The sequence below is a fragment of the Ipomoea triloba genome, chromosome 4, assembly GCF_003576645.1.
Source record: "Ipomoea triloba cultivar NCNSP0323 chromosome 4, ASM357664v1".
Taxonomy (NCBI): domain Eukaryota; kingdom Viridiplantae; phylum Streptophyta; class Magnoliopsida; order Solanales; family Convolvulaceae; genus Ipomoea; species Ipomoea triloba.
In genome coordinates this window covers 14,661,479-14,686,911 of record NC_044919.1, presented here as the reverse complement: position 1 = coordinate 14,686,911, position 25,433 = coordinate 14,661,479, and the positions used below count along the sequence as shown (strand labels likewise).

Below are 25,433 nucleotides of genomic sequence, written 5' to 3'. Positions count from 1 at the left end.
CAAACTTTAATCTATGCTGCTTACTTATAACATAATGCTCACGAAAAGGTAATGAAACCTTTTTGAGTCCTGGAAGAAGATGTTGATCAGCAAGAACCTTTAGACATCATTCTGATATGTGGCCAAGTTTTTTTATGTCACATCATCGTTTATTCGTCTGCCAGATTGTCTGATGCAATAGATTTTTTCCTTGTAGTTGTGTTTATCCTTTAAGTATGTATATATTGACCACTATCTTTTCAACTTTCATCCCAATAAACGCGCCCTTGGTTACTTTGATGATCCCATCTTGAGTATGCAAGTACCTCATTGTTGTTGATTAGATTGATAATGAGTTGATCATTTGAATTCGGTAGACTTTGGAGTGAAATTTCAATAGGTTCCTTCACTTCTATTTTATAATTCAACGCCAAGAGTTGTGAGAATAGAGTATTGAGAGTGTTAATGTGCTCAGTTACTGATGATGCCTCCATCATCCTGAGTGTATAGCTTCCTTTTCAAAAGACCTGTGCAGTGATTTAGCCTCATACAACTTTATGAGAGTATCATATATCTCTTTTGGGGTACTTTTCTCTACCACACTTGACGGAACTTCATCAGCAAGTGCTAAATGAAGATTAGTGTTGCTATCCATTTCTATCCACCTCACATCATTAGTGAAATTGACTGGTCTTTCTCCAATTGCTGCTACGCAAGTATCTTTCCTGATAGCTGCTTTATTCTCATTTTTCATAATGAGAAATTGTTCCTATTGAACTTTTCAATCCCATACTTTGATGCCATTGTAAGTGGTAGGGCCGGTCCAAACATTTTATAGGCCTGAAGCGAAATTTTAAAAAAGGTAGTATTTCAAAGTAATCATTTTTTAACCCTTGTTCTCCTTTTGTATTAGAACCATTATCACTCTACAATTAAGAATCAAGTTTAAGGTTTAAGAGCTCTTTAGCAGCCAATGCATCCTTTGTTGTTGCAGAGATAACAGCATCTGAAGCATTTGGCAAATAATAATACTTCCCTGAAAAAGAAAATTTTTTAAAAGAATTATGGTCAAAAAGCGCTTCCTAAAAGTGAACTCATAAGAAAAAATTTTAAAAGGATTAGTATCAGTGTATACCTTCAGCTCTTGAGCAGAGGGTCTGGGTGCATCAGAAGAGGCTATTGCTTCAAGATCAGTAGATCTTTTTAGTGATATGTTTGCCCATCAGTAGTTGCAACGATCATTATGCGTCCAACATCACCGCTCTTCTCTGCATTCATCCCAACTCTAACCGCGTGAACAGGATTACACTTGAACTATGAGACCACTATACTATAACATACCCCGAGCTATATGGTGGTTAGTATAAGAAGTAATATGCTTGAAAAGCTAAATACTATTTTCTGCAATTTATCAAGTGAGAAAGCAAAAGTTGCTTATGAAAAAAAATTCAAAGCATGAAGTTTAATTAAATTTTGAAAAGAAATTCCTTATATGCAACCACTATAAATTATACAAAGAACTGCACGGCAAGCAACACTTACATAAACCAATCTAATTCATCCTTGACTAACTTTTGCTATTCAACCGTCAAAGAGAACAGACAAGAGTCTGATAATAGATAGGGGAGAGTGGCATGACAGCCAAGAGAGACAACCAAAGGAGGTCACCAACCAAGAATGGGGATAAGAGCGTCGCACGAAGGGAGTATGAAGAAAAGAAGAATGCCTTCGTGTCGAAGCTGGCATGTTACGTATGTAAGGGGCCACATCCGAATGATGGATTGTCCAAAACTTGGTTCCCCTAAGACTCACGAGGAAGAGAAGCCGAGCAGGATGGGATCACTCCAAGTCCTCACAACCTTGAAAGCCCAAACAACGCTGACGACTTCGACCAAGGGGCTAATGTACATCGAAGTAGTTGTTTGGTAGATACTCACACACAATTTCAGGACCGAGGATGAAGCTAAAAGACTCGGTCTTCGTTGGACAAGGGAAAGGTTGGCTCAAGGTCACCAATGCGAGAGCCCAACCACTTAGCGACTTAGCGCGAGGCATAAAGCTACGCTTAGGTTCGTAACACCAATGGATGGACTTTAGGGTTTGGGGTTTAAGATTTTAAGGTTTAGGGCTTAGGGTTTAGGACTTAGAGTTTAAGGTTTAAGGTTTAAGGTTTAGGGCAGGTTTAAGAGGTTTTGGGTTTAGGGTTTTAGGGTTAGGTTAAGATTTAGAGTTTAGGGTTTTGAATTTAGGGTTTAGGGGGTGGAATAGGTATAAATACCCCTCAAGGGGCCTCATTTGTAACAATCCAAGAGTGAAAGCAATACAAGTTCCCTACAAAGCTCAAGTGTTCCCTTTAGCTTCGTTGTGTGATTTTTGCCTAACTTATTTTCGTAGGCATCTCATCGTAGTAACATCACTTCCAAGGGTCGAGACTGGGTTTAGGATTTAAGATTTTAGGGTTTAGGGTTTTAAGGTTTTTAGGTTTAGGGTAGAGCGAGGTTAAGAGGTTTTGGGGTTTGAGTTTAGGATTTAAGGTTTAAGATTTTAGGGTTTTGCGTTTAGGGTTAAGGGTTTAAGATTTTAGGTATAGGATTTAAGGTTTAGGGTTTAGGGTTAAGGTTTTGGGGGGTTTTGGGGTTTAAGATTTTAGGGTTAGGGTTTAGTGTTTGCAAGGTGTATGGGTTAGGGTGTTTAGGGTTTAGGGTTTAGGGTTTTAAGATTTTAGCATTTAGGATTTAAGATTTTAGGGTTTAGGGTTGCAAGGTTTAGGGTAGAGGTTAAGAGGTTTTGGGTTTTGAGTTTAGGATTTAAGGTTTTAGATTTTAGGGTTTAGGGTTTGCGTTTGGGGTTAGGTTTAAGGTTTTTAGGGTTTAGGGTGTAAGGTTAAGTTTAAGGTTAAGGTTTAAGGTTTAGGTTTAAGGTTTAAGATTTTAGGGTTTAGGGTTTGCAAGGTTTAGGGTTTAGGGTTAAGGTTTAGGGGGGTTTTGGTGTTTAAGGTTTTGGGGTTTATGGTATTAGGGTTTTAAGAGATTTTGTGGACGGCCCAATAGCCAACTGCAAAGCGAGAATCCATATCGACACCCTAAAGATATTAGAAGATTTGATACCATATTTCCCACTCCCAATTTCTGTTCTTAGTTTAGGAAATGGAATCTCGTGCCTATGGAAGGAGTCCAAAACTCAATTTATGAAGGTTGCTGATGGTTTCCCGATCTTTAGGCGATCGGCTGGCGGGCCAACACTACCGGAAAATTGCAAGAACAACAAGTATATTTTAGTATCAACTCTTGAATCTCTTAGTCTCTCCCTTTATTGTCAATCTGCCCCTCTCAAAAGATCCGCACAGCTATATATCTTAGGCACTTGGACGGTTACATATTAAATCTCCTAATTAATGCCGCAGGTAATGGCTCATAAAATACATTAAATACATATAATGATAGGCGTTTGAACATAAATATCCGTTGATTATCTTAAGCCTTCGTCTTTATGGATTGTCTTCCCAGAGGTCCGTCGACGATCGACCGAGAGCTTCATGTATCTAGTCAAATAACTCATTCTGATCGACCGACCTCCAAAGGATTCGGGATGAGTCTTGAATGTTCAGGACATTAATGCTTATTGGCTTCTCCTTCCGGTTGACCGACCTCGAAAGGAGTCGGGATGGGTCTTGTTCAGGACATTGATGCTTATTGGCTTCTCTTTCTGATCGACCGACCTCCGAGGGGTCGGGATGGGCCTTGAATGTTCAGGACATTGATGCTTATTGGCTTCTCTTTCTGATCGACCGACCTCCGAGGGGTCGGGATGGGCCTTGAATGTTCAGGACATTGATGCTTATTGGCTTCTCTTTCTGATCGACCGACCTCCGAGGGGTCGGGATGGGCCTTGAATGTTCAGGACATTGATGCTTATTGGCTTCTCCTTCCGATCGACCGACCTCGAAAGGAGTCGGGATGAGTCTTGAATATTCAGGACATTGATGCTTATTGGCTTCTCTTTCTGATCGACCGACCTCCGAGGGGTCGGGATGGGCCTTGAATGTTCAGGACATTGATGCTTATTGGCTTCTCTTTCTGATCGACCGACCTCCGAGGGGTCGGGATGGGCCTTGAATGTTCAGGACATTGATGCTTATTGGCTTCTCCTTCCTACCGACCGATTCATCCAACCAGTCACTCTTATATACCATCAGTTGCCTAAGTTAAATTTGTAAATCATTTTCTTTCCTTTCTTTGGACTAGCTGCCACGGGGTCACATTGTGAGAGGGAAAAAAGAGGGTTCTCGATTGCTACTTTCTAACAAGGGGTTGGACTTCTAATTTCTACTTTCTAACAAGAAGATATGAGGAGAGATCTAAATGGAGCATGTATAAAATTACCTATGAAGATAGTGAATTTTGGTTTGGCACTGCCGAAAAAGGCTCGTGATTTTTACCTTTCGATTTTCACGTTAAAAATATTTTGTCTTATCTATTTTCCCCTCTCAATTATTTATATTCTCTCTTCCGATTAGTTATGTTGTCTTGCCGACTAACTAGTCCCCATAGTCATAAAACCAACATTGGAGTCATCCGCACGGATTGATACAAAAAGTTGTGTGCTTCTATCGATTAGATCACGATGAAACAGCTAGCAATGGGCAAGTGGGCGACGGACTTTGAATAAGCGGTCCCCCCACCCTGGCTATAGAGTTGAAGCAGCGGGTGAGGGACGGTGAATAAAAGGTTCCCCCACTTTGACTATGAAGTTAAAACAACACAAGTGAGAGAGCGACCCTAAACATGCTCTACGACTCTGTGTGGTGTTGGAGTCGGCAACGAAGTTAGAAGGGATTTGAGGTAGGCTAGTAGTCTGGAAAAGGAGTCGGCGCTCAGTCTTACCACATTTTTATGAAAAAGGAGTCGGCAAAAAAAGTTGAAAGAGATTTGAGGTAGGTAGGTAGCCGGGTAAAAGAGAGTCGGCGTTTAGTTTTACCTCACCTCCTTGAAAAAGGAGTCAGTAAAAATGTTAGAATGTATTTGAGGTAGTCCTGGTCAAAAAAAGAAGTTGGTGCTCAGTTTTACCGTGCCTCCTTGAAAATGAGTCAAGTGAAAAAGTTGAAAGAAATTTGAGGTAAATTGGTGGTCAAAAAAGAGAGTTGACGCACGGTTTTACCGCGCCTCTTTAAAAAAGGAGTCGGTAGCAAAGCTCTATATAAGGACTTGAGGTAGAATAATCAACAAAAGTGATTACTTTCCTGCGCTGTCAGCAAGGTGAGCCACAGGAAAGTGTGTAGGCGCCCTTTTGGGATGCAGGTGCGGGCTTCCTCATCGCTTGTTGCTTTGTGCTGCCTAGACACTGAGGTTGCGCCGTGGCTGACTGAGTTGGTTGCAGGAGAGATGTAAACAGGAGAAGTCTAGCAGCAACAGTCATTTGGTCCTTGTGCTTTGGTGGAAGATCGATAAATAAATTTTTTTAAAGTGAACATAGTTAATGTCTTGAAATATTATCTAACTTGATCCTCTGTAATCCTTATTCACGAAGTTTTAAAACGCCATTTTTAATAAGCTTTGTAGTTAAAGCTTTTCAGAAAAGCCTATTTTTCAGTATCGTCCAGCCACACTATATGAATTCAATTTTGAGTACATTAAACACACTCATAAATGCCGCAACTGATGGTGTTCTATTGCATTTAATCCCCACTTATCAATACAGGTCTTTCTCCATAATGCAAAGAATGGGTAATATACAGCAATTCATGATTTTATACATATCTGTAAGGGACCAAGAATTTCAAGAAACAACAACCTTTTGTAGTTCAGTAAGCCAACATACACAATTTCTAGATCAGTCTAAGGATACATTCCATATATTATACCCAAGTTCACAACTAATTTATCATTGACAGCCCAGAAGTAGGGTCCGGGCTTCGGCCACAATTCCTGTCTCATAAGTTGACCTAGCCATAGGAACGGAGGACTGAATGATCAAATGGGTACCCACGATATTATGACATCTATCATCACCCAGAAAAACAGAACCGAAAGTACCTGATAATGACTTTGAAGAATTGCCCAAAAAAGAATTGTAGGAAAAGGACCAAAATTGCACCTTAATGTCTTAGGGTTGCTCTCTTCAGATTGGTATGCAATCATCTGCATTGATTTGACTGTGATTTCCAGTCGTCGAGGAGCTTGTTTACGGATGACCCCAACTTTTCCATTTGAGGTCCCGGCTTCAAAACATTGACATCGCCCCATTTCGAGCATTGCTCCATCAGCCAGTTCTTCTTGCCAGTGCACCATGCACCCGGAGTGACTTGGTTAGGGCTGCGATGGAGGATATGCTCGTCAATCATATCCAGTGCCGGGTCATCTTTCTTGAACTGCCTTGCAAAAGCAGCACCGCTTTGAACCATGCCGTCATAATCTGAGGCGTTTAGGAAGTGGGGCTCCATCTTAGGTGGATTATCCCAAACAAAATATCTCAGGTCACCATTAACTGTTGTGTTTTTGAACTCGGGCGAATTGCAAATAACAGAGTGGAAATAGAATTCTTGTGACAGAACGGAATTAGTAAAATACATCAGAAGCTGTCTAGGAAGATTATCCCAACCATAAATACAGAACTCAAGAAAGGAACGGCTTAAAACAACCCATGGAGATCCTGGAAAATGAAAGATCGTAATCAATGATAATGAAGACTGATTAACTCTTCATGTTTAACAGTATACGCATAGAGTAGAATGTTACCAGTGAAAACTTTGAAAGAATCAGGCATAGGTCTTTTCTGAGTGGCATAAAAAATTTGGGTTTTCCTTGTCAAGTAAATCCCTGGATCAACAATTATGGGTCGGACCCGTTGATCCCTGCAATGACATTGCATAAAATAAAACATTAGAAATTTGGGCACATACGATATATCCATATCATTTACTACAAATTAGTAACAAAGGATTGCCTACTCTTTCCATCCGAGATCACTGGTATGGTCAATAAAATTTAGGTCTCTCTTAACAGTTGAGAAGACATGAAATAAATCTGAAAGAAAATCAAAAACAATTTCAAATGTTAGTCATATAGACAAGTTCTCTAAAATTTAGAAGACCTGGAGAGATTGCACACAAGCTTTTATTATATAGAAGCAATGAAAAATATAACAAAAGAACATGAACAGAATAGACCTGGTGAGATTGCAGACAAGTTTTCATACTATTATGAAAGAAAATAAATACAATGTAGACTATTCAAGGACCACCCTTTCGGCACACATAGCCAACTGATGTTCAAAATAAGTAGCATAATATAAAGGAATGACTTGTTTCTGTGATTGACTCATTGACCGCCTCTCCATGCTAAAATCCTCACTTTTATACCTCTTGTAAATTTTCATTTTCTGATCAAGATATCAGCAAGACTTGCTGTTCAAGAAGTTCGGGCTCAATTAAGTTGTTGCGTCCTCTTTTAGGTGAAAACCTTCTCCCAACACCAGGTAAAGTGAAATGTTTCATTTGGCGTGTACAAACAGAAATGGCTAGGTTCTGAACACGTATTGCTTTACCTAAGTGTATACAGTATATATATGATGAATACACGCTACCAATTTATTGTTTGCAATTCTTATAAGGAGTGTGCTACACTGGAGAAACTTTATTGTAGGGCAGCAATTNCCAGGTAAAGTGAAATGTTTCATTTGGCGTGTACAAACAGAAATGGCTAGGTTCTGAACACGTATTGCTTTACCTAAGTGTATACAGTATATATATGATGAATACACGCTACCAATTTATTGTTTGCAATTCTTATAAGGAGTGTGCTACACTGGAGAAACTTTATTGTAGGGCAGCAATTAATAACATATCTGTTAAGAGTCCCACATTGAAAAATTGAAAAAATAAGAGAATATATATATAAAGTCATGTGTTAGATTGACTAATTGATTGGATTTAATTTTCAAGTGTTGTCCAGGTAAAGTGAAATGTTTCATTTGGCGTGTACAAACAGAAATGGCTAGGTTCTGAACACGTATTGCTTTACCTAAGTGTATACAGTATATATATGATGAATACACGCTACCAATTTATTGTTTGCAATTCTTATAAGGAGTGTGCTACACTGGAGAAACTTTATTGTAGGGCAGCAATTAATAACATATCTGTTAAGAGTCCCACATTGAAAAATTGAAAAAATAAGAGAATATATATATAAAGTCATGTGTTAGATTGACTAATTGATTGGATTTAATTTTCAAGTGTTGTTTAGAAATCAAAAAACATCTTCCTTGCAATACTATTCCACTAGTGCTGGACTACTTCATAAGAACTCTTTTCTTACTCATGATAAGTTTCAATACAACATTTTAGAACCATAAGAATTCTAGACAATATTGTTATATAATCTGCTTGAGAAATACAGTACCTATGTTATTAGCTTTGATATCATTAAACAGAAAAGCATCTTCTCTTTCTCTTCTACAGAAATGGGATTGATCCAGATTGACTAAAGCATTCATCTAAGCAAGTAAACATTCATCTAAGCAATACAGTACCTATGGTATTTGTTCACTGGTTATATTGATGAGTATGATTACTATTAGCATCAAGCGACGCCAAAAACTAATAGATAGCCGTGAAGACGCAACTTTATTTTTTTATACCTACATAGATAGCCGTGAAGACGCAACTTTATTTTTTTATACCTACCTAGATAGCCGTGAAGACGCAACTTTATTTTTTTATACCTACCACACAACGCCAAAAACTATAGCTTGTAGCAAATGTGTAACTTTATTTCCTTATATAGATAGCCGTGAAGACGCAACTTTATTTTTTTATACCTACATAGATAGCCGTGAAGACGCAACTTTATTTTTTTATACCTACCTAGATAGCCGTGAAGACGCAACTTTATTTTTTTATACCTACCACACAACGCCAAAAACTATAGCTTGTAGCAAATGTGTAACTTTATTTCCTTATATGCTACACATTTTCGAGATACAGAGTGCTAGACTTAGCCTTTTATCCACATCCACCTGACTGGACTTGGCCTTTACCGACCTCCGCCCAACGATTACCTAAAAATACCATCCATTACTTGCAAGCTATATAAACAACATCAAATTAAATGGAAATCCAAACATACCATCTTGGGTAATCAGGGGGTAATCCAAAGCACTAAGAGTAATAAACCAGTCCCATCCACTCTCCATCTTCAACAAAATTGCAGCTCCCCTGAGAAGTGCAGCAGTGTTAGTTGAGCCCATATAAGTCACAGCATCTGGCTTCCCAATCAAATCCACATTCCCAAAAGCCCTAATTGCAGGCACAGACTCCACAAGCAGCCCCAACTTCTTCCTCTCCTTCTCACTTCCCTCTGATCCCATGTGCAACAAATACCTATTCCTAGGATGATAAACAGCTAACAACAGCCTAAACATCTGGTCGGCGTCTCCCACGCCGCCCGTAATGTAGTAGGCGAAGGCCGGGGGATTTCCCGGCCCACGGTGCACGGCGGTGGAGGCAAAGGACCCGTGGGAGGGGATTGCATAGTATGAGGATCTAAAGCCCGAAATGCCGGACAGGAATATTAGAAGTGATACAAAGGCTATAGAGAAGAGTGCATATAGCCATTTCTTCTCTACCCCCATTTTCTTGATTGATACTCCCCCTTATATACAACTCTTGGGGCATGGAATGAAACTAAGGAAAATTTTGGGATTTATGTCTGCAAATGGGTTTAATCCAGATCTTTGCCTCTGAACTGAAATCTTACAAAACAAAATTCTGGGTACTATTAAACACAATCAACTGTATGAATAAAAAAGGGATTTTTGAAAGAGAATCAGATTCAAGAATTGGCTCAACTTATGGCAGATCATTCAAGAGAGAGACGAGTTACTATTATTATTATTATTATTATCTCTGTGAAGATTGAAACTGGTAATGAAATGGGAGAGAATGTCTGTTGGATGAAAGGGTTTGAAGGTAGGGACTAGGGAGGAGGTGGAGATCTTTGATGCATTGGAGGTTGAAGCAGAAATGGTGTCAATTCTGAGCTGGGGATTTTGAAAAAAAAAAAAGTATAGAACACAATGCATAGCATGTGAAGTAGTATTGCCCACTCGCAGAAGGGGAGCGTGATATCAAAAGAGTCGGTGCTTTTCTGAGAAGCTTTGATGGGTGACGGCAGAAAGGTAGAGTTGCATTGACGCGCTAGACGGTGGCGTGGGGTTGTGTGCATGGAGATCCATGATTCTGCATTTCTGTCACGGTTGAATTTAACTTGTCTGAATTTTCTTCAATATGTATTTAATTAAATATGTATTCTTCAATAATTATGTTGGAGTGAAAATGCTTCCTGCCAAATCTTGATTATTGTTTAATTAAATAACTCAAAAATAGCCAAAGACCTTGTGGTCTAGTGGCACTATGACCCAGTGTCCCAAAAAACACTCAAAGGGCGTTTGGTTGGGAGGAAGGAATTAGGGGGGGAAAGAATTGTAATTCGGTGGAATTGCAATTCAATGAATAAAGTAGGAATTGAAATTACAATGTTTGGTATGCAGAAATAGGAGTACACGGAATTGAAAGGTAAGAAACGACAAAATGACTAAAATGCCCGTATGTTGTGGTAGATGTTGTAGTAATAGTAATAGTAATAGTAATAGTAATAGTAATAGTAATAGTAATAATTCTTTTAAAAAATAAAATAATAATAATAATAATAATAATTCATTCAAATAATAATAATAATAATTCTTTCAAATTTAATTTAAAAAAAAAAAAAAAGACAAAGGGTATGGGTGAAGGGGCATTCTTTACACCAACAAATTGCCCCTCCTCTCCACCGAATTGCAATTCATGGGGTACCCCATGAATTGCAATTCAACATTTGGAGGGAATTGCAATTCTGTGGAATTGTAATTCTCTCCAACCAAACACTGTAGTTTGGAAATTCACTGAATTGCAATTCAATGAATTGCGATTCCCCCCAAACTACATCCAACCAAACATGTCATCAATGGAGGCAACTATTAGACTCTTTTGTGTTTCAGTAGGTTGAGAAAGTAGCTATGAATAGATACTACATTATAACAGAGCCAGTAGTACTCAAAATAAAAAAAATATTTTGATTTAAGAATTAATTGATAATAATGTAACATGAAATATTTTTATCCCATGAATATCTCTATCATTTTCTGTAAATAATTATTAAATCATGATGTTTTTAATTGACCGAGTACGAATTGAAAATAGTATTGAATCAGAGAATGGGTACGATCACCGTTAATAAATTTGTAAATTTATCCTTCCATCATCATTAATTTTAGAATAATTTGACGGTAGTCTCCATTCAACATCCTTCTAAATGTCATCAAAGACTAGAAACCTTTGTTGAAATTAATTCAATAGAACAATTAAAAAAAATTAAAGAAATGAAAATATCCTTATCTAAAATATGATCTTACTAAAAATTTCATCAGAATAGTTAAAAATGTCTAAAATATGATAATTCATGATGTTAAATAGCAAAAACGATAGTCGATGACAAATTTTGAAATTATCACTAAAGACAAAGAACATATGTTATAATTAACTCTTAATTTTAACATAAATTTGAGGTAAGAAACTAAAATGGCTACTAAACAAACAATTAAAGGATTAAATGGGATCACATGCATAATTAAGGAACTGACTTTACCATTATAGCATAATTGAGAGACTAGAATATTCATTCTTCCTATAAAATATTATATTAAACAAATATGTTTTACTATATATGGAGTATCATTTATATATTTACCTAGACGACCAACTATTTATTATACACGCACGCATGCGTACATACATACATACATACATACATACATACATACATACATACATACATATATATATATATATATATATATATATGGTAGGGTTGAAATGAGATCACTTGTTTGGTTAAGATCGTGAGATTAGATCTTGTGTATCCATGTAATATTTTTTAATGGTCTAGATTGATTGACACACACACTCCGTTTGCACACATTTAATCACCGTTCGCACACACTTCAACTTGGAATCTTAATCAATTTAGACCATTAAAATATTTTGAGATCAAATCTTGTACATTAATCTAAAAAAATTTTAATGGTCTAGATTGTTTGACACACCAACTCCGTTCGCACACATTTAATCACCGTTCGCATACTTTTAATCACCGTTCACACACACTTAATCACCGCCCGCACACATTTTATCACCGTTCGCACACACTTCAACTTAGAATCTTTAATCAATCTAGACCATTAAATTATTACATTGATGAACAAGATCTGATCTCACGATCTTAACTAAACGAGTGATATATATATATATATATATATATATATATATATATATATATATATATATATATATATATGGGCATGCACGATCAAGTGAGAACGGTTGTCCAGGAGAGATATTAGAATCACTCACAGCCGTCCACGTGTCCAAATTCAACGGGTCAGATATAATTTTAAAAAAATGACGCGGTGACATTTTTCGTAAATAACTCAAACTTTGGTGCAAGTAAAATGTGTTACAAGTGCAAGTTTGAAAGTAAAATCACTTACAAGTGCAATTATTTTGACTTAAAAGTGCAAGTAATTTACTTTAATAACATTCGTGCGTGCACCTAGTGATAAAGTCTTTCACATAAGTGCACTTAATGATAACGTCTGGTGCAACTAATTATAACGTTAGGTGCACTTAATATTGATGCTTAGTGTATATTTTACTTGCACTTGTAATACATTTTACTTGTACTTAGGTGCACTATATGAAACTGTTACTTGCACTTTTAACACAATTTACTTGCACTTCGATGTTCAATTATTTACAAAAATGTCATTGCATTTTTTAAAAATTAATATTTCTGATCTGTTAGATTTGGGCAAGTGGACGGCTATGAGTTGTTCTTAGTTCTCTCATGGACTACCCGTTCTCACCTTAACGGCCTCCTATATATATAGAGAGAGACAAATAAGACTTAACTTTTTTTTAAATATATATAAACATAAAAATTAAGTCAATAATTAATCATTTTAATATAATATATATTCTACCTATGTATTATTTATTTATTATTTTTTGAATTATTTTAATATAAGCATAATTTTATCGTTAGGCATTAATGTTGGGCACTTAATTTTACACAGCGCCTATAAAAATGAGTAATTATTCTTTTGTGAGTCTATATGTAATTCAAATGTTTTTGGCATCTATTAAAAGTGATGTCATAGGTCATTCCTTGAATAAATGGACAATCAAGAAAGGCCTGCACAACGAAATTGATTTTCAGATTTGATTGTGTAATGCCCTTGGAAAATTAGTAGAAAAGAGAAGAACAGATAGCAGTTGTAATACCGTGGACCATGCGTCATGGCTGATACTGCAGTTGTGTTGAACGGATATTGCAGTTGTGTTGAAAGGAAACTGCAGTTGTGTTAAAGGAAATTGCAGTTGCGCGGAACAGAGGTCATTTCATCCGTCTGTAAATGTAGTTATGTTGAACTGATACTGCAGTTGTGTTGAAAGGATACTGCAGTTGTGTTGAATGGATACTGCAGTTATGTTGAACGGATGAACGACCTCTGTTCCGCGTAACTGCAGTTTCCTTTCAACATGACTGCAGTATCTTTTCAACACAACTGCAGTATCCGTTCAACACAATTGCAGTATCAGCCATAACCACGGTCCACCATATAATTTGCAAACATATAGGGAAATAGAAAGTAGGAAGAAATTGGAGAGAATTTTAGGAAGAAATCTGAATTTTATTGATAGCTCAAAACATGCCTCTACAAACTGATTTCCATACAGAGTTAATTACCGATTTGGTCCCTCGACTATTGGGATTTCACTACTTTGGTCCTCGACAATTTTTCTTGACCAATTAAGTCCTCGATTTTGAAAAAATTAACCAATTTGGTCCTCCGTTTATTTTGGTGTTAAACAACCGTTAAATCAGGACCAAATTAGTGAAATCTAAATAGTCAAGGGACCATTTCAGTAATTAATTTTGACTGAAATTGTCCCTTGACTATAGTGAAATTACCAATTTGGTCCCGATTTAACGGATATCAAATGGTAAAATAAATGGGAGGACCAAATTTGTTAATTTTTTCAAAGTCGAGGACTTAATTGGGCAAGAAAAATTGTCGAGGACCAAAGTGGTGAAATCCCAATAGTCGAGGGACCAAATTGGTAATTAACTCTTTCCATACATATATAGCTTAGGAATGACAGCTAACCATCCCTCACAATCCCCTAAAACTTCCCTTCAAATCCCATCTGCAATAAAAATCCGCAACATATTGTGTAAAGGAAATAAATGACATCGTTCTGACTTATTAACTGTTTGGCCAACCGTCACGCTTCAAATGGCGTCGTCTGAAGGGTTATTCAACAACTTTTTTTTTTTTTTTTTTTTGTTTTTCTTTTTCAAACAGGTTATTCAACAACTTAAATTGATCCTATGACGACGACATTTTGACTGGAATTAATATTTCCAGCTAATTTTTCCTGCTTCTGCTTACTCTGATCTTTTTGCCTTGTTTCTTCTCATCAACTTCCAAGGCCATTACAGAGTGCATCTCACATCTAATTATTTAGCTTAGATGTTTCTTCTTGCGCTGTGAACTCTACAAGTATCAGCAACGCAATTACAAATTTGACTTGCATTGCTTTCATTGACTACATATGCCCAGTTCTTGTTTTGAAATATTAATGATGATGTCTCATTAGTTTCTTCTATGTGAAACTCATGGAAGATGGAAGTTATTAGCTGTTAGGTTTCATAGACGTTGCAACCTAGGTTTTCCAAGATAAAACGCGATTCCAAGTTTGAACACTCAAACAATGGAACTCAGTGAACTAGAACGTGGGATGAAAACATGAGATTGAGAAAGAGGAAGAGCATAGTTTTCAAGAGGTATAAAGTTGATTTCAGTGTGTTCAGACTATGTAAAGTTGTAAATTGCTGCTACGTACTCAACCAAGTTTATATAGGAGTTGTAGGATTAAATAGCATTTAATCATGACATTCAACTCTTGTTTAAAATCCAGATTTTAACCTAATAATGGCATAAATAATTAATCCTCCAAACAGTTACTCTGACTAGGGGTGTACATTCGGTTAACCGAACCTAATTAATCGAAATTTTAAAACCTGTAACCGTTAACCGAACCGAAGTTTGTGTTACCGAATTAACCGAATCGAAATTTTTTTCAGTTAATCGGTCGGTTAACCGATTAACTGAACTTTTTAAACCTAAAATATAAAATTATAAAAATAACACCTAAAATAATAAATCCAATTAAAATAAAATACAAATCATCCATACCTTCAAATATTCAAACATCCATAACTTCAAATTTTCAATCCAATAATTAGTATTTAGTATTTATATTTAATTATTTATCTATATATATATAAATTCGGTTAACTGAGGTTAACCGACCTTTCGAACCGAATTAACCGTTAACCGAAGTTTCAAGATTCCTTTAAACCGAAATTTTTCGGTTCGGTCGGTTAACCGAAAAATTTTGGTAAATTGCACACCCCTAACTCTGGCCTAGAGAGTGGTTCAAATGACCGAGACTAAGATGGTTTTACCGAGACGAAGATGGCCATAGGGCCGGTACTTGTCCCTGACAACCTATAAATACAACATTTATTGTTGTTAAGGGGACTTTTTGGCTATTTTCTATATAATAGTCAAGTAGCCCGGGAACCTTTGAGGCACTGTCACGTTGACCGAGCTACCTTAGGGTATAGTCATCTTGTACCCGAACCATTCATCTATAAGAGTATTTTGTTATATCTAGCCACGTGTAGCATTAATACGTACTTGCGTATTTATTCTATCATTTTGGCGCGATCCGTGGGGATCGATCACAACGAAGCCGATTGATACGCTCGTTCACTGGTCCTCCTCGAAAATGTACCCATACATGGTTTTCTTCAACGACCAAGAAGCGGATGCAAATTCAGATCTCCGATCGCGTTTGAGTTCCTGGTTGGAACCCAATAATATGGCGGGAGTGCCTCCACCCGAATCAGTTAACATCATTAAGCAACCACATGCTTTCTCAATCCGTATAGGGCCTGTCCGATTTCAGTACCTGATGTACCCAATAGACCCCGCCATGCAATAGTGGCCAAACTCTCCTCGTTTCTACGCCCAATTAACAGTTCTCATTCCACGCAAACGGCGTACCCCCATGCCCCGGCTCAGCCAGAAGCCACGACCATAGAGGTAGCCCCTGCTGTTACTCCCGAGCTGCGCCGGGTGTAGTCAGAAATGAGGGCCCAATCTTCTGGACCGCAAGCCCTGGAGCCAGCACGCCGTTCGGCAGGCACTCTCTCGACTTAGCGTCTCGAGGGCTTCCCGCCCCAACGTTGATCACGAAGAGCGGTCACGGGCGAGCGCGTTCGATGATATTACTCCACCCATCTGAAAGAGACCGGGACCGGTAGAAGAGGGACGAATGTCTTTAGATTTACCAGCCATGCCTAGCAAAGGCGACTCAAGTGAAGCTAGCTCAAGTAAGTCCTGGCGCAAGCGTAACCGTGACTGCGCTCCAGGCACCCGCCTGTCAAGAGGAATCCTCGATCAAGTAAGAGAAGAATTCAACCGCTGAAAAAGAGAGCAGGGAGACCCTTAACTGGCCGGAGGGGCCAATGACCTGCTTAGACCCCATTCACCCGAGACATAATGGAACAGTACTATCCGATTGATCTCAGGGTTCTAGGAGAAAAAGATTACAACGGACGAACCGACCCCGAGCAACATGCCAACTCGTATTATGGAAATATGCTCATGATGGGAGTTTCGGAAGTAGTCATGTGAGCTGTCGAGTGTTCAAAACCCTAGAGCCCAGCTCGATATCCAACTTCTAGGTTCGTGCAGCGGTTCGCGATGTCCAAAGCGGTTAAGAAACATTTCACATATCTTGAGAACGCAAAGCTTAGCTCAATAGTTTAAGAGTCATCCTAGAAGTTTTGCTCCAACAACAAAGTAAGAATTCGACTGAGCTGACTTGAGATTTACCTTCTTCAATCTAGTGTAAGTTGGGAAACCTAATTTATTAAAAAAGAAGATAAAATAAATCATAATTCGATTCCTAGTAGCATTTTATGCAAGGAAAAATCATACTCCCAAAGTGGACAGCTCTCTTGTGCGCACCATTCAGCATTTGGCCCTGTGTGCCGAGTCACCGAATTACCCTGATTTATATATCATCTCTAGGGGTGGGCGTAATTTGGATTACCCGAACTAACACCCGAAATCCGAACCGAATTTTAAATTTTGGGTGAACCCAAATAGTTATCGGTTCGGATATTTTAAATTTTGGTATATCCGAATATAAATTTGGTTCGGATATCGGGTGTTAAAAAATTTACCCACACCCGACCCGAAACCCGAACTAACCGAAATTTTATTATAAATATAATAATATATATTATATATTTAGTTATCAATGTATTTCATAATTAATAATATATTAATTTTAAAAAGTTTATTGGTTAATTATTACTATTTGTCTTATTTTTAGTTTGATAGTATATGAAAAAAATATAAATAATAAAATAATCAAAACATAAAAAAAATTAAAATTGATAAAAATAAAATTTTGGGTATATCCAAACTAACCCGAAATAAACCCGAAATAATTTCACCCGAACCGAACATATCCGAATTAAATTTGGTTCGGATATCGGGTGTCAAAAACATCACCCGAAATTTTCGGATATCCGAAATAAAATTCGGGTATCACCCGAACCGAACCGACGCCCACCCCTAATCATCTCACATGTTGGGGCCCTTGCGGTTTGGTATTCAACCTTTTGGGAGAGGATATAGACTAGGCCTAAATTACGTAATCAGTGACCTAATCTAAATAATGAAAGAAATTGTTATCATCATCAACATGTATTACATATTGTAATATATATATTAATTTAATTCCCAATTGGAGCCTTTTGTTTGTCATGCACGGAGCAGGGCAGCTCCATCTATAGGCTATATATAGAAAATACTCCGCCATGCATCACCAAGATCGAAGCTGCCGGCCGGCAATCTGAGATGCTGAATGGGGAATTCTGGTTTTGACCCACAGAATGCTGCTCAAAACGAGGCTAACGGTGAAGAAGAAGACGACCACCAAATACTTGTCCTTGTCAATTCTCCAACCCTCCAAGACTTGTATCTTGATGCTGCTGTACAACCACCATTTGATGAATCCAGCAACAAGGAAACCCATCCTGCAATATTGCCTTCCTCCCTCGCCCTCCTCAAACGCTTCGGAAGAAGATTCAGTAAACTAAAGGGACAAAAAAAGACCAATCCCAGACGTAAAAGAGCAGAAGAATCGGATAATCCCTCCAAGAAGCTCTCCACCGATGCAATATTACGCCTGGCTGGGCATAACTTCATCCAATCATTTTCCCATCACGATAGTACTTTCTTCTTGGGACTTTCGGATCAAGATCGTAAAGATGTAGAGCTGGTAGGATACCTTCTTTCTGCTGCCGAGAAAGTGGGGCAATCCGACTATGATTCCGCAGAAATTCTACTCACCAGATGCGATGAACTAAGTTCCCATCAGGGGAATTCTGTGGAGAGACTAGTCCACTATTTCTCCCAATCTCTCTGGGCAAAAATCTTTTGCCAAACAGATTCCAGCTCTCTGTTCTTCCAACAAGATCTTGAAGAAGCACTCATGAACCTACGGCCCTGCATTGCTTACCATCAAAAAGTACCCATCACTCAGGTCTTCCAATTCACCAGCATTCAAACCGTGATAGAGCACGTAGAGGATGCAAGAAAGGTGCACATCATTGATCTTGAGATTAGGAGTGGGGTTCAGTGGACAATTCTAATGCAAAGCTTCGCCGAATCCCCCTGCCCCGAGCATCTAAAGATTACTGCTCTGCAGGCAAATAAACACCACTCCAAAATCGAGGAAGAAACGGGCATGAGATTAAGGAGCTTTGCCCAGTCCTTAAACTTGTGTTTTTCGTATAACCTAGTGGCTTTAGATGACCTGCTAAATGATAATAAGGAAATTAGCTTCTCAGCCCTCTCTGGGTTTCAGCCAGATGGTGAAGAAAAAGAACAAGAAGAAGAAGAGGAAGAAACAGTTATAGTATACGCAAGTTGCTTTTTCACAACAATGATTTCAAAGCAAGAAAAGATGGAGTCTTTAATGAGGGTGATCAAAAATGTGAACCCCAGGGTGATGTTCCTCACAGAAGTGGAAGCAAACATGAATTCCGTGGGGTTTGTGAACCGTTTCACTGAAGCCCTCTTCTACTACGGGGCGTATTTCGACGCATTGGAGGATTGTATGAAGAGTGATGAAGCTAATAGGACAACAATGGAAGCGAAACACTTCGGACAGGGAATAAGGAACGTAGTGGCAAGTGAAGGGGAGAGTAGGGTGATTCGACATGTGAGCATAAAGGTGTGGAGAGAGTTCTTTGTGCGGTTTGGGATGGAGGAGATGGAGCTAAGCACGCCTTCTGTGTATCAAGCAACTCTGGTGTTGAAGAGATTTGGTTGTGGGAAGAGTTGCACACTTGACATGGATGGGAAGGCCTTGACTGTTGGGTGGAAAGGAACTCCTCTTCTCTCACTCTCTGCTTGGAAATTTCTTTAGGTCATTTCACCATCTTCCTGCACATTTAGATGTGTAACGTTTTCCCTTATATCAATAATAATATTTAGTATTATTTATGTGGTGCAAATTATTTAGGCCTACTAAGTATTAGTATGGTAAATTATTATGTTGTGTGGACTGTAACAAAAAAGTACATTTTTAATGTACTAAATGTACATTATTTTATATATATATAAAAAATAAAAATGTTTAGGAAATTAGATAGATAATAGTAAAGTAATTAATATGTTTAGGAAAGTGATATATTTTGTTAATAAGAAATACAAAGCTTCCTAATAAAAATAAAGTCTTAAGTATTTTGCAAAAAAGGACCCGGTCAATATTGAATTTTTTTTTTATATGATGTGGCACCTTCTCATTCACCGTCGGTGTATAGCATCTATACACCGGCGGTGCATCAAATATTAATCCTTTAAAAAATTGCATCCACTCCACCAAATGTGAATACGATAAATTATTTTTCAAAAAGTATAAAGTAAATGCACATTAAATATATAATACATAAATACTATAGCATAATATAACTTAATTGTTATTTTTTTTAAAGGCAAATAAATATATATCAAAACTTTAAATAAGTCTTATTCATCTAAAATTAAAAATAAGAGTTAATTTCACCAGAGGTTTTTTGTCTTTGGTGGCAATTTCAAATTTAGTCCCAACTATCATTTTTTTTTCCATTTAACATTTCATACTATTATTTTTGGACATTTTTAGTCCTTCTCATAATTTTTCGTATTTTTAGTAAGGGCATTTTTGTTTTTTCATATTTTTCTTTTGTTATTTTTTTAGTTTCAACGGGTTTAATTGGTTTAGGACTTTAGGTAATATCCACCAATTTTTAGTAAAATCCTAAACCAATTAAACCTAGTGAAACCGAAAAAATAACAAAAGAAAAATATGAAAAGACAAAAATACCCTTACTAAAAATTAGAAAAGTCATGAGAAGAACTAAAAATGTCCAAAATATAATAGTCTGAAATGTTAAATGGCAAAAATGGTAGCCTGGAACTAAATTTAAAATTTCCACAAAAAACAAGGAACCTTTGGTAGAATTGACTCTTAAAAATAATAATTATGTTATTGTGTCGACAAAATTTTATACACATGGTATATATAAAACATGCACCCGATTTGAAAATGTAATATGATAAAAATTATTAAAGTGGGTTTAGTAAATAAATTCTCAACTAAGTTTTTTTTTTTTTTTTTTTTTTGTGACGATGAGAACCCACAACCACTACTTGAATTTTTGCACTCCCACTCATGTGTACTAGTCTGCAAACCACACAAGATAGATAAATCACATTAGACAAACTTTGTGTGATGGACTCGAGGAAGATGATGCAGAATGTGTTTTCAACTTTATAAGTTGTAACGTATATGCAATAATTAGTTTGGTATAATAGTTGGCACGATGTCAATTTGTCATGTCTAGAAGTGTAACGTATATAATTATTACATTTACTTTAACGTACATGTAATAATTAATTTTGGATGTAATCTTATTTAATGCATTCCAAGTCCTCCTATTTTTTTTTTTAAAGTATGTTCTCATTACCACTTTTGAAAATGTAAAAAATGTAAAATGTATAAACTACTTGAATTTTACTATATAATAAATGTCAATCTTTTTTTTAATCAAGTTTTATAATATGTAATCCGGGGATGACTTGAATAAGACTAATTTGAGATTAATTGATTGTATTCACTATTTGTTCCATTCTTGTAATTTCACAACTCACCACCATCACATACTCACATTAGAGAGAGTGTACGTTTAAGAAATTTACTTCCGCTCCATTGAATGTGAATACTAACTAAATAATTAAACAATATATAACAAAAATAAACAAATTAAAGTTCAGGATCCAGATATATAATAAAACTAAATATAATTTAAATTTTATTTGTCATTATTGTAATTCACAACTCACCATGGCCCCACCTCAGAGTGAGTGCACATTTTAAAATTTTGCTTCACTTCTATTGTGTGAACACAAACTATTTTTCATCGTCTTAATAAAAAATTCAAATAATATAAAACAAACAAACAAATTAAAGTTTATAATATATTATAAAAATTAATATAATATAAATATTATAACATAATAACTTAATTTCAAAAGTTTTAAAGGTAAATAAATATTTACCAGAATTTTAAATAAATTTCATTCATCTAATATTAAAGTTAATAGTTAAAATATTAAGTAGACCGAATATGTGACATGTACAAATTTTAAAATTTACTCCAATTTACCACTTATTATTACATAAAAAAAAATCATCTAAGGGAGTTGGATTTTGTGAATATTCATGGTTTTGATTATACCATGCATGTGTTAGGTTTAAAATTTCTTTCTTTTAATGTTATTCAAATATATAGTGAGAAAATGCAGTCCTTTATTGTCTTGAAGAAAAACGTCATGCATGAGCTCATGCCCTGCAACCATTGATGACTTCCTATATAACCTTGGTTGAACTTGTTCAATTCTTTGCATAACCAGTATTGTGAGTTCTTTTTTTCTTTGTTCTTTTTTTTTTTTTTTTCCAACTAGTTTATCGTTGTTCTCTATGTCTTGCGCTGTTGTTTTTAGTTGAACTTATAGTATAAATTTGTTTGTTGTTTTACTTTGCAAATTTCATTGCAGAGAGCTACTTCTTTTGGTTCCTCATTTGCCCTTAAAAACATAGGTATAGTGCTTGTTTCTCTCTCTCTCTTTCTGTATGTGTTTCATTTTTGTTATGCAAAACACAGAATCGGATCTTGTGTTGTTCCACTTTCATGTCTTATGTATATTCGGTGTATATGTGTGAGAGTTATTTGTTCATCGGCTGAAACTTGAGTGTTTTTTTTTTCCTTTTTGGGTAAAGATCTGATTTTGCTATGATCTTTCTGGTTATGTATTACTTGGTTTCTCAGTCAGCCATATCAAGCTGAAATACCTTTTTGGACTTTGATTTCTTCTGTAGCTATTTTGATTTTTTAAAAAGAAAATTTAGATTTGATTATATGTAAGATATTTCATGTGAGATATTTTGTTGGACTCATAAGTATAGAATTGCTTGCTGAGTCGTGGATTTTGTTGTAGATGATTACTTCTTTTTAGTTTTACACTTACACTGAAATATATAGGTATACTGGTTATTTTTTTCTTTGTGTTTCTTTTAAAATTTTGTGAGTTTTTGCTCTATTAGAAGTAGATCTTATACTAAACTTATTTCTTGTCTTAATCTATAGTGATTGAGTGTATATCTTTGGGATTTCTTTGTTCATCGGCTAAAATGAGATTTTTTTAGTTTCTTTTTGTAAGAGTAAGGATTTGATTTTGCTATGATTTTTTTTAAAAATCTATTACTTTGTTTCTCTTAGTGTATATATGGAGAATACCTTTCGAATTTTAGTTCATTTTCTGGTTGTTTCAATTTTTTATGTAAGATTTATTTTTAGTTTAGCTTAGTTTTTGTTGTGCTCCATGCCTTGCTTTGATACTTTTATAGTTCAGACTAGTAATTTTAAATTTGTTTGTTGATTTGTTTGGGTTTTCAGTTTTGTACTCCATTTGCTGAAACCTAAAGGTATATATAGTACTTTTCTCTTTGTGTTTTGTTCAAAATTTCATGAATTTAAACTCTATTAGAATCGGATCTTACATTACACCTCTTTCTTTTCTGAATCTATAGTGAGTGTATGTATACCTTTAGAAATTCTTTGTTGTTGAGATTATAATTATTTTTTCCTTTTTGTAACATTAAAGATTTGATTTTGCTATAATCTCTTATTCACTATATATTTCTTGTCTATCTTGACAAATGCAGCTAAAGAATTTTTTGTGAACAAAATGGTTAACCCAAGAGCAAGCGTGTGAACAAAATGGTTAACCTAAGCGCAAGCGGAGATGGAGAAGGCAAAGGCAACGGTGACAAGGGTAAGAGGAAGATGGTGTCTTCAACAGACACTTGCAAGGATGATACACCACTTGTGTTGAGTCAACATGAATTGTTGGAAGAATCACTCCCAAAAACAAGGGCTGAGATGGAGTCTAAAGCAACAGAGACCTGCAGCTCTTCAGCTGCTCCGGGAAGTGATGATAACATTATCTATGATGCTCAACCTCTGAGGAGCATGGCCCCTAGAATGAGAAAGATGTGGTGATAATGAACCTTAATCTGCACATGCAGCGGCTGGAGAGAGTTGCAAGGATGAGTGATATGGAAGCCAAGTGATCATTTCCATTATGCCTTTTTAAACAAAAATAAAAATAAAAATATTTAGATGAAAAGGTTAAACAAATCATTCATGTTGAAATTCCAGAATCATGAGAAAAGTGGTTGAAAATTGTTGGTGGCATTGAATTGACTATTTTTTTTTTATTTCTTTCTTTTGTTAATATTTTATTCAATTACTAAGAAGGCATGTAACAGCCAAGGACTTTGCAGTCCAGTGACATCAAGTCCTTCTCTTTGTACGGGAGGTGATGGGTTTGAGCCTCAGTGGAGGCAATACTAACTCTTGTGCTTGGAGGCAATAAGTTGAGAAAGTAAGTTCGAGCCTCTCTATTATTAGTACAGAGTAACTTCCTTTTCAATAAGAAGTTTTTGTTATAAATATGTTATTAGTGTAGACATTATGGCTATTCAATTTGTAACGTTGTAACGGTTCTATATGTATACTATATATTACATGATATATGGTTGTACTGAGCACTTGAATGTAATTAAAAAAATACTCTCCTCCCTATTCTTTGTTTACTCTCTCATTTTCTTTACCTGCAGTGATAATCGGTTTGAGCTAATAAGTTCACAACACGTTAACCTTTATGCATTTTCAGTGCTTATGCATATATATGTGGTTCTATCAGTAATTTTATTTTTTTTAGTATGCATCTATTGTATCAACTATTATGCTTTGCATATGAGATCAATTGCCGTATAAGTTTTTTTTTTCACATGATATGATAATCTGTAATATTGGATTTCTGATAATGTTATATTGCAAAATCTTAAAAAGAAAGTAGCAGAGATAGAAATACTTTCTATTATATAGTTTGTTGTTTTAAGCATTGGACATAGCAATTCTGCAATTCTATAATCAAAAGAATAGAAACCATGTCTGATTTTTGCCCAGGCCGGGACCAATACATTCATCAATAAATATACAATGTTTTTTTTTTTTCTTTTCCGAATAATGAAATAAAAACCTTACCTGTGAGATACAAGCGGCGATGGTGGTCGCGGGTGACGGGAGACCTACAATTCGGCGACGGCAAGATGCGACTCCGGNGGCGGTGATGGCCGTGACTCCACCCGCCGATCCCTTCCACTCTCCGCGTCTCCCTCCCGTTTTTTTTTATTTATTTTTATTTTTTATTTTTTATTTTATTCTCTCAATCCGTGGGCTGCTAGGTTATTTTCTGCAAGATAATGAATTGTTTGGACCGAGTTTGGCCCAAATTTCGGCCAGACCTAGTAGTCCCTTTTAAGCCTTGTTAGGTAAATGGCTGTTGGTTGATTAGGTTGGTTGTTTGGGTTAGAAGATATGACTTTTTGATAACATTAGCTGATTATAGAAAGTTGTTTGATAAATTAGCTGTTAGCTGATAACTGTTTGGTATAATTTATTTTCTCAAAAAGCTAATTGAAAAGGATGTTTTGAAAAGCTAATAGTGGTCAAATAAGCCAAAATTGACTGATACGCTGATTATTTACCAAACATGGTCTTAAAAAACTTTTTGGGCTTTTCTTGTTACTTGGG

The 25,433-nt window shown here is 36.2% G+C and overlaps 2 protein-coding genes and 1 long non-coding RNA gene across 3 annotated transcripts; 2 read left to right on the top strand and 1 right to left on the bottom strand.

Annotated features, from left to right (window-relative positions):
• Window positions 1-5,625: 5,625 nt before the first annotated feature.
• Window positions 5,626-10,016, bottom strand: LOC116015145 (beta-glucuronosyltransferase GlcAT14A). The gene is made up of 4 exons (XM_031255163.1): window positions 9,105-10,016; window positions 6,926-7,001; window positions 6,714-6,829; window positions 5,626-6,627 (listed from the first exon to the last, which is right to left on the bottom strand). Exons 1-4 carry the CDS (start codon window positions 9,607-9,609, stop codon window positions 6,113-6,115), a joined length of 1,212 nt encoding a protein of 403 aa, XP_031111023.1. The 5' UTR covers window positions 9,610-10,016; the 3' UTR covers window positions 5,626-6,112.
• An 8,072-nt stretch (window positions 10,017-18,088) lies between these two features.
• Window positions 18,089-19,657, top strand: LOC116015863 (DELLA protein RGL2-like). Its single transcript, XM_031256033.1, has one exon. It carries the CDS (start codon window positions 18,089-18,091, stop codon window positions 19,655-19,657), a length of 1,569 nt encoding a protein of 522 aa, XP_031111893.1.
• A 2,551-nt stretch (window positions 19,658-22,208) lies between these two features.
• Window positions 22,209-24,017, top strand: LOC116017840. The gene is made up of 2 exons (XR_004097979.1): window positions 22,209-22,372; window positions 23,498-24,017. It is a non-coding gene; the product is annotated as an uncharacterized LOC116017840 (long non-coding RNA).
• The last annotated feature ends 1,416 nt before the right edge of the window (window positions 24,018-25,433 follow it).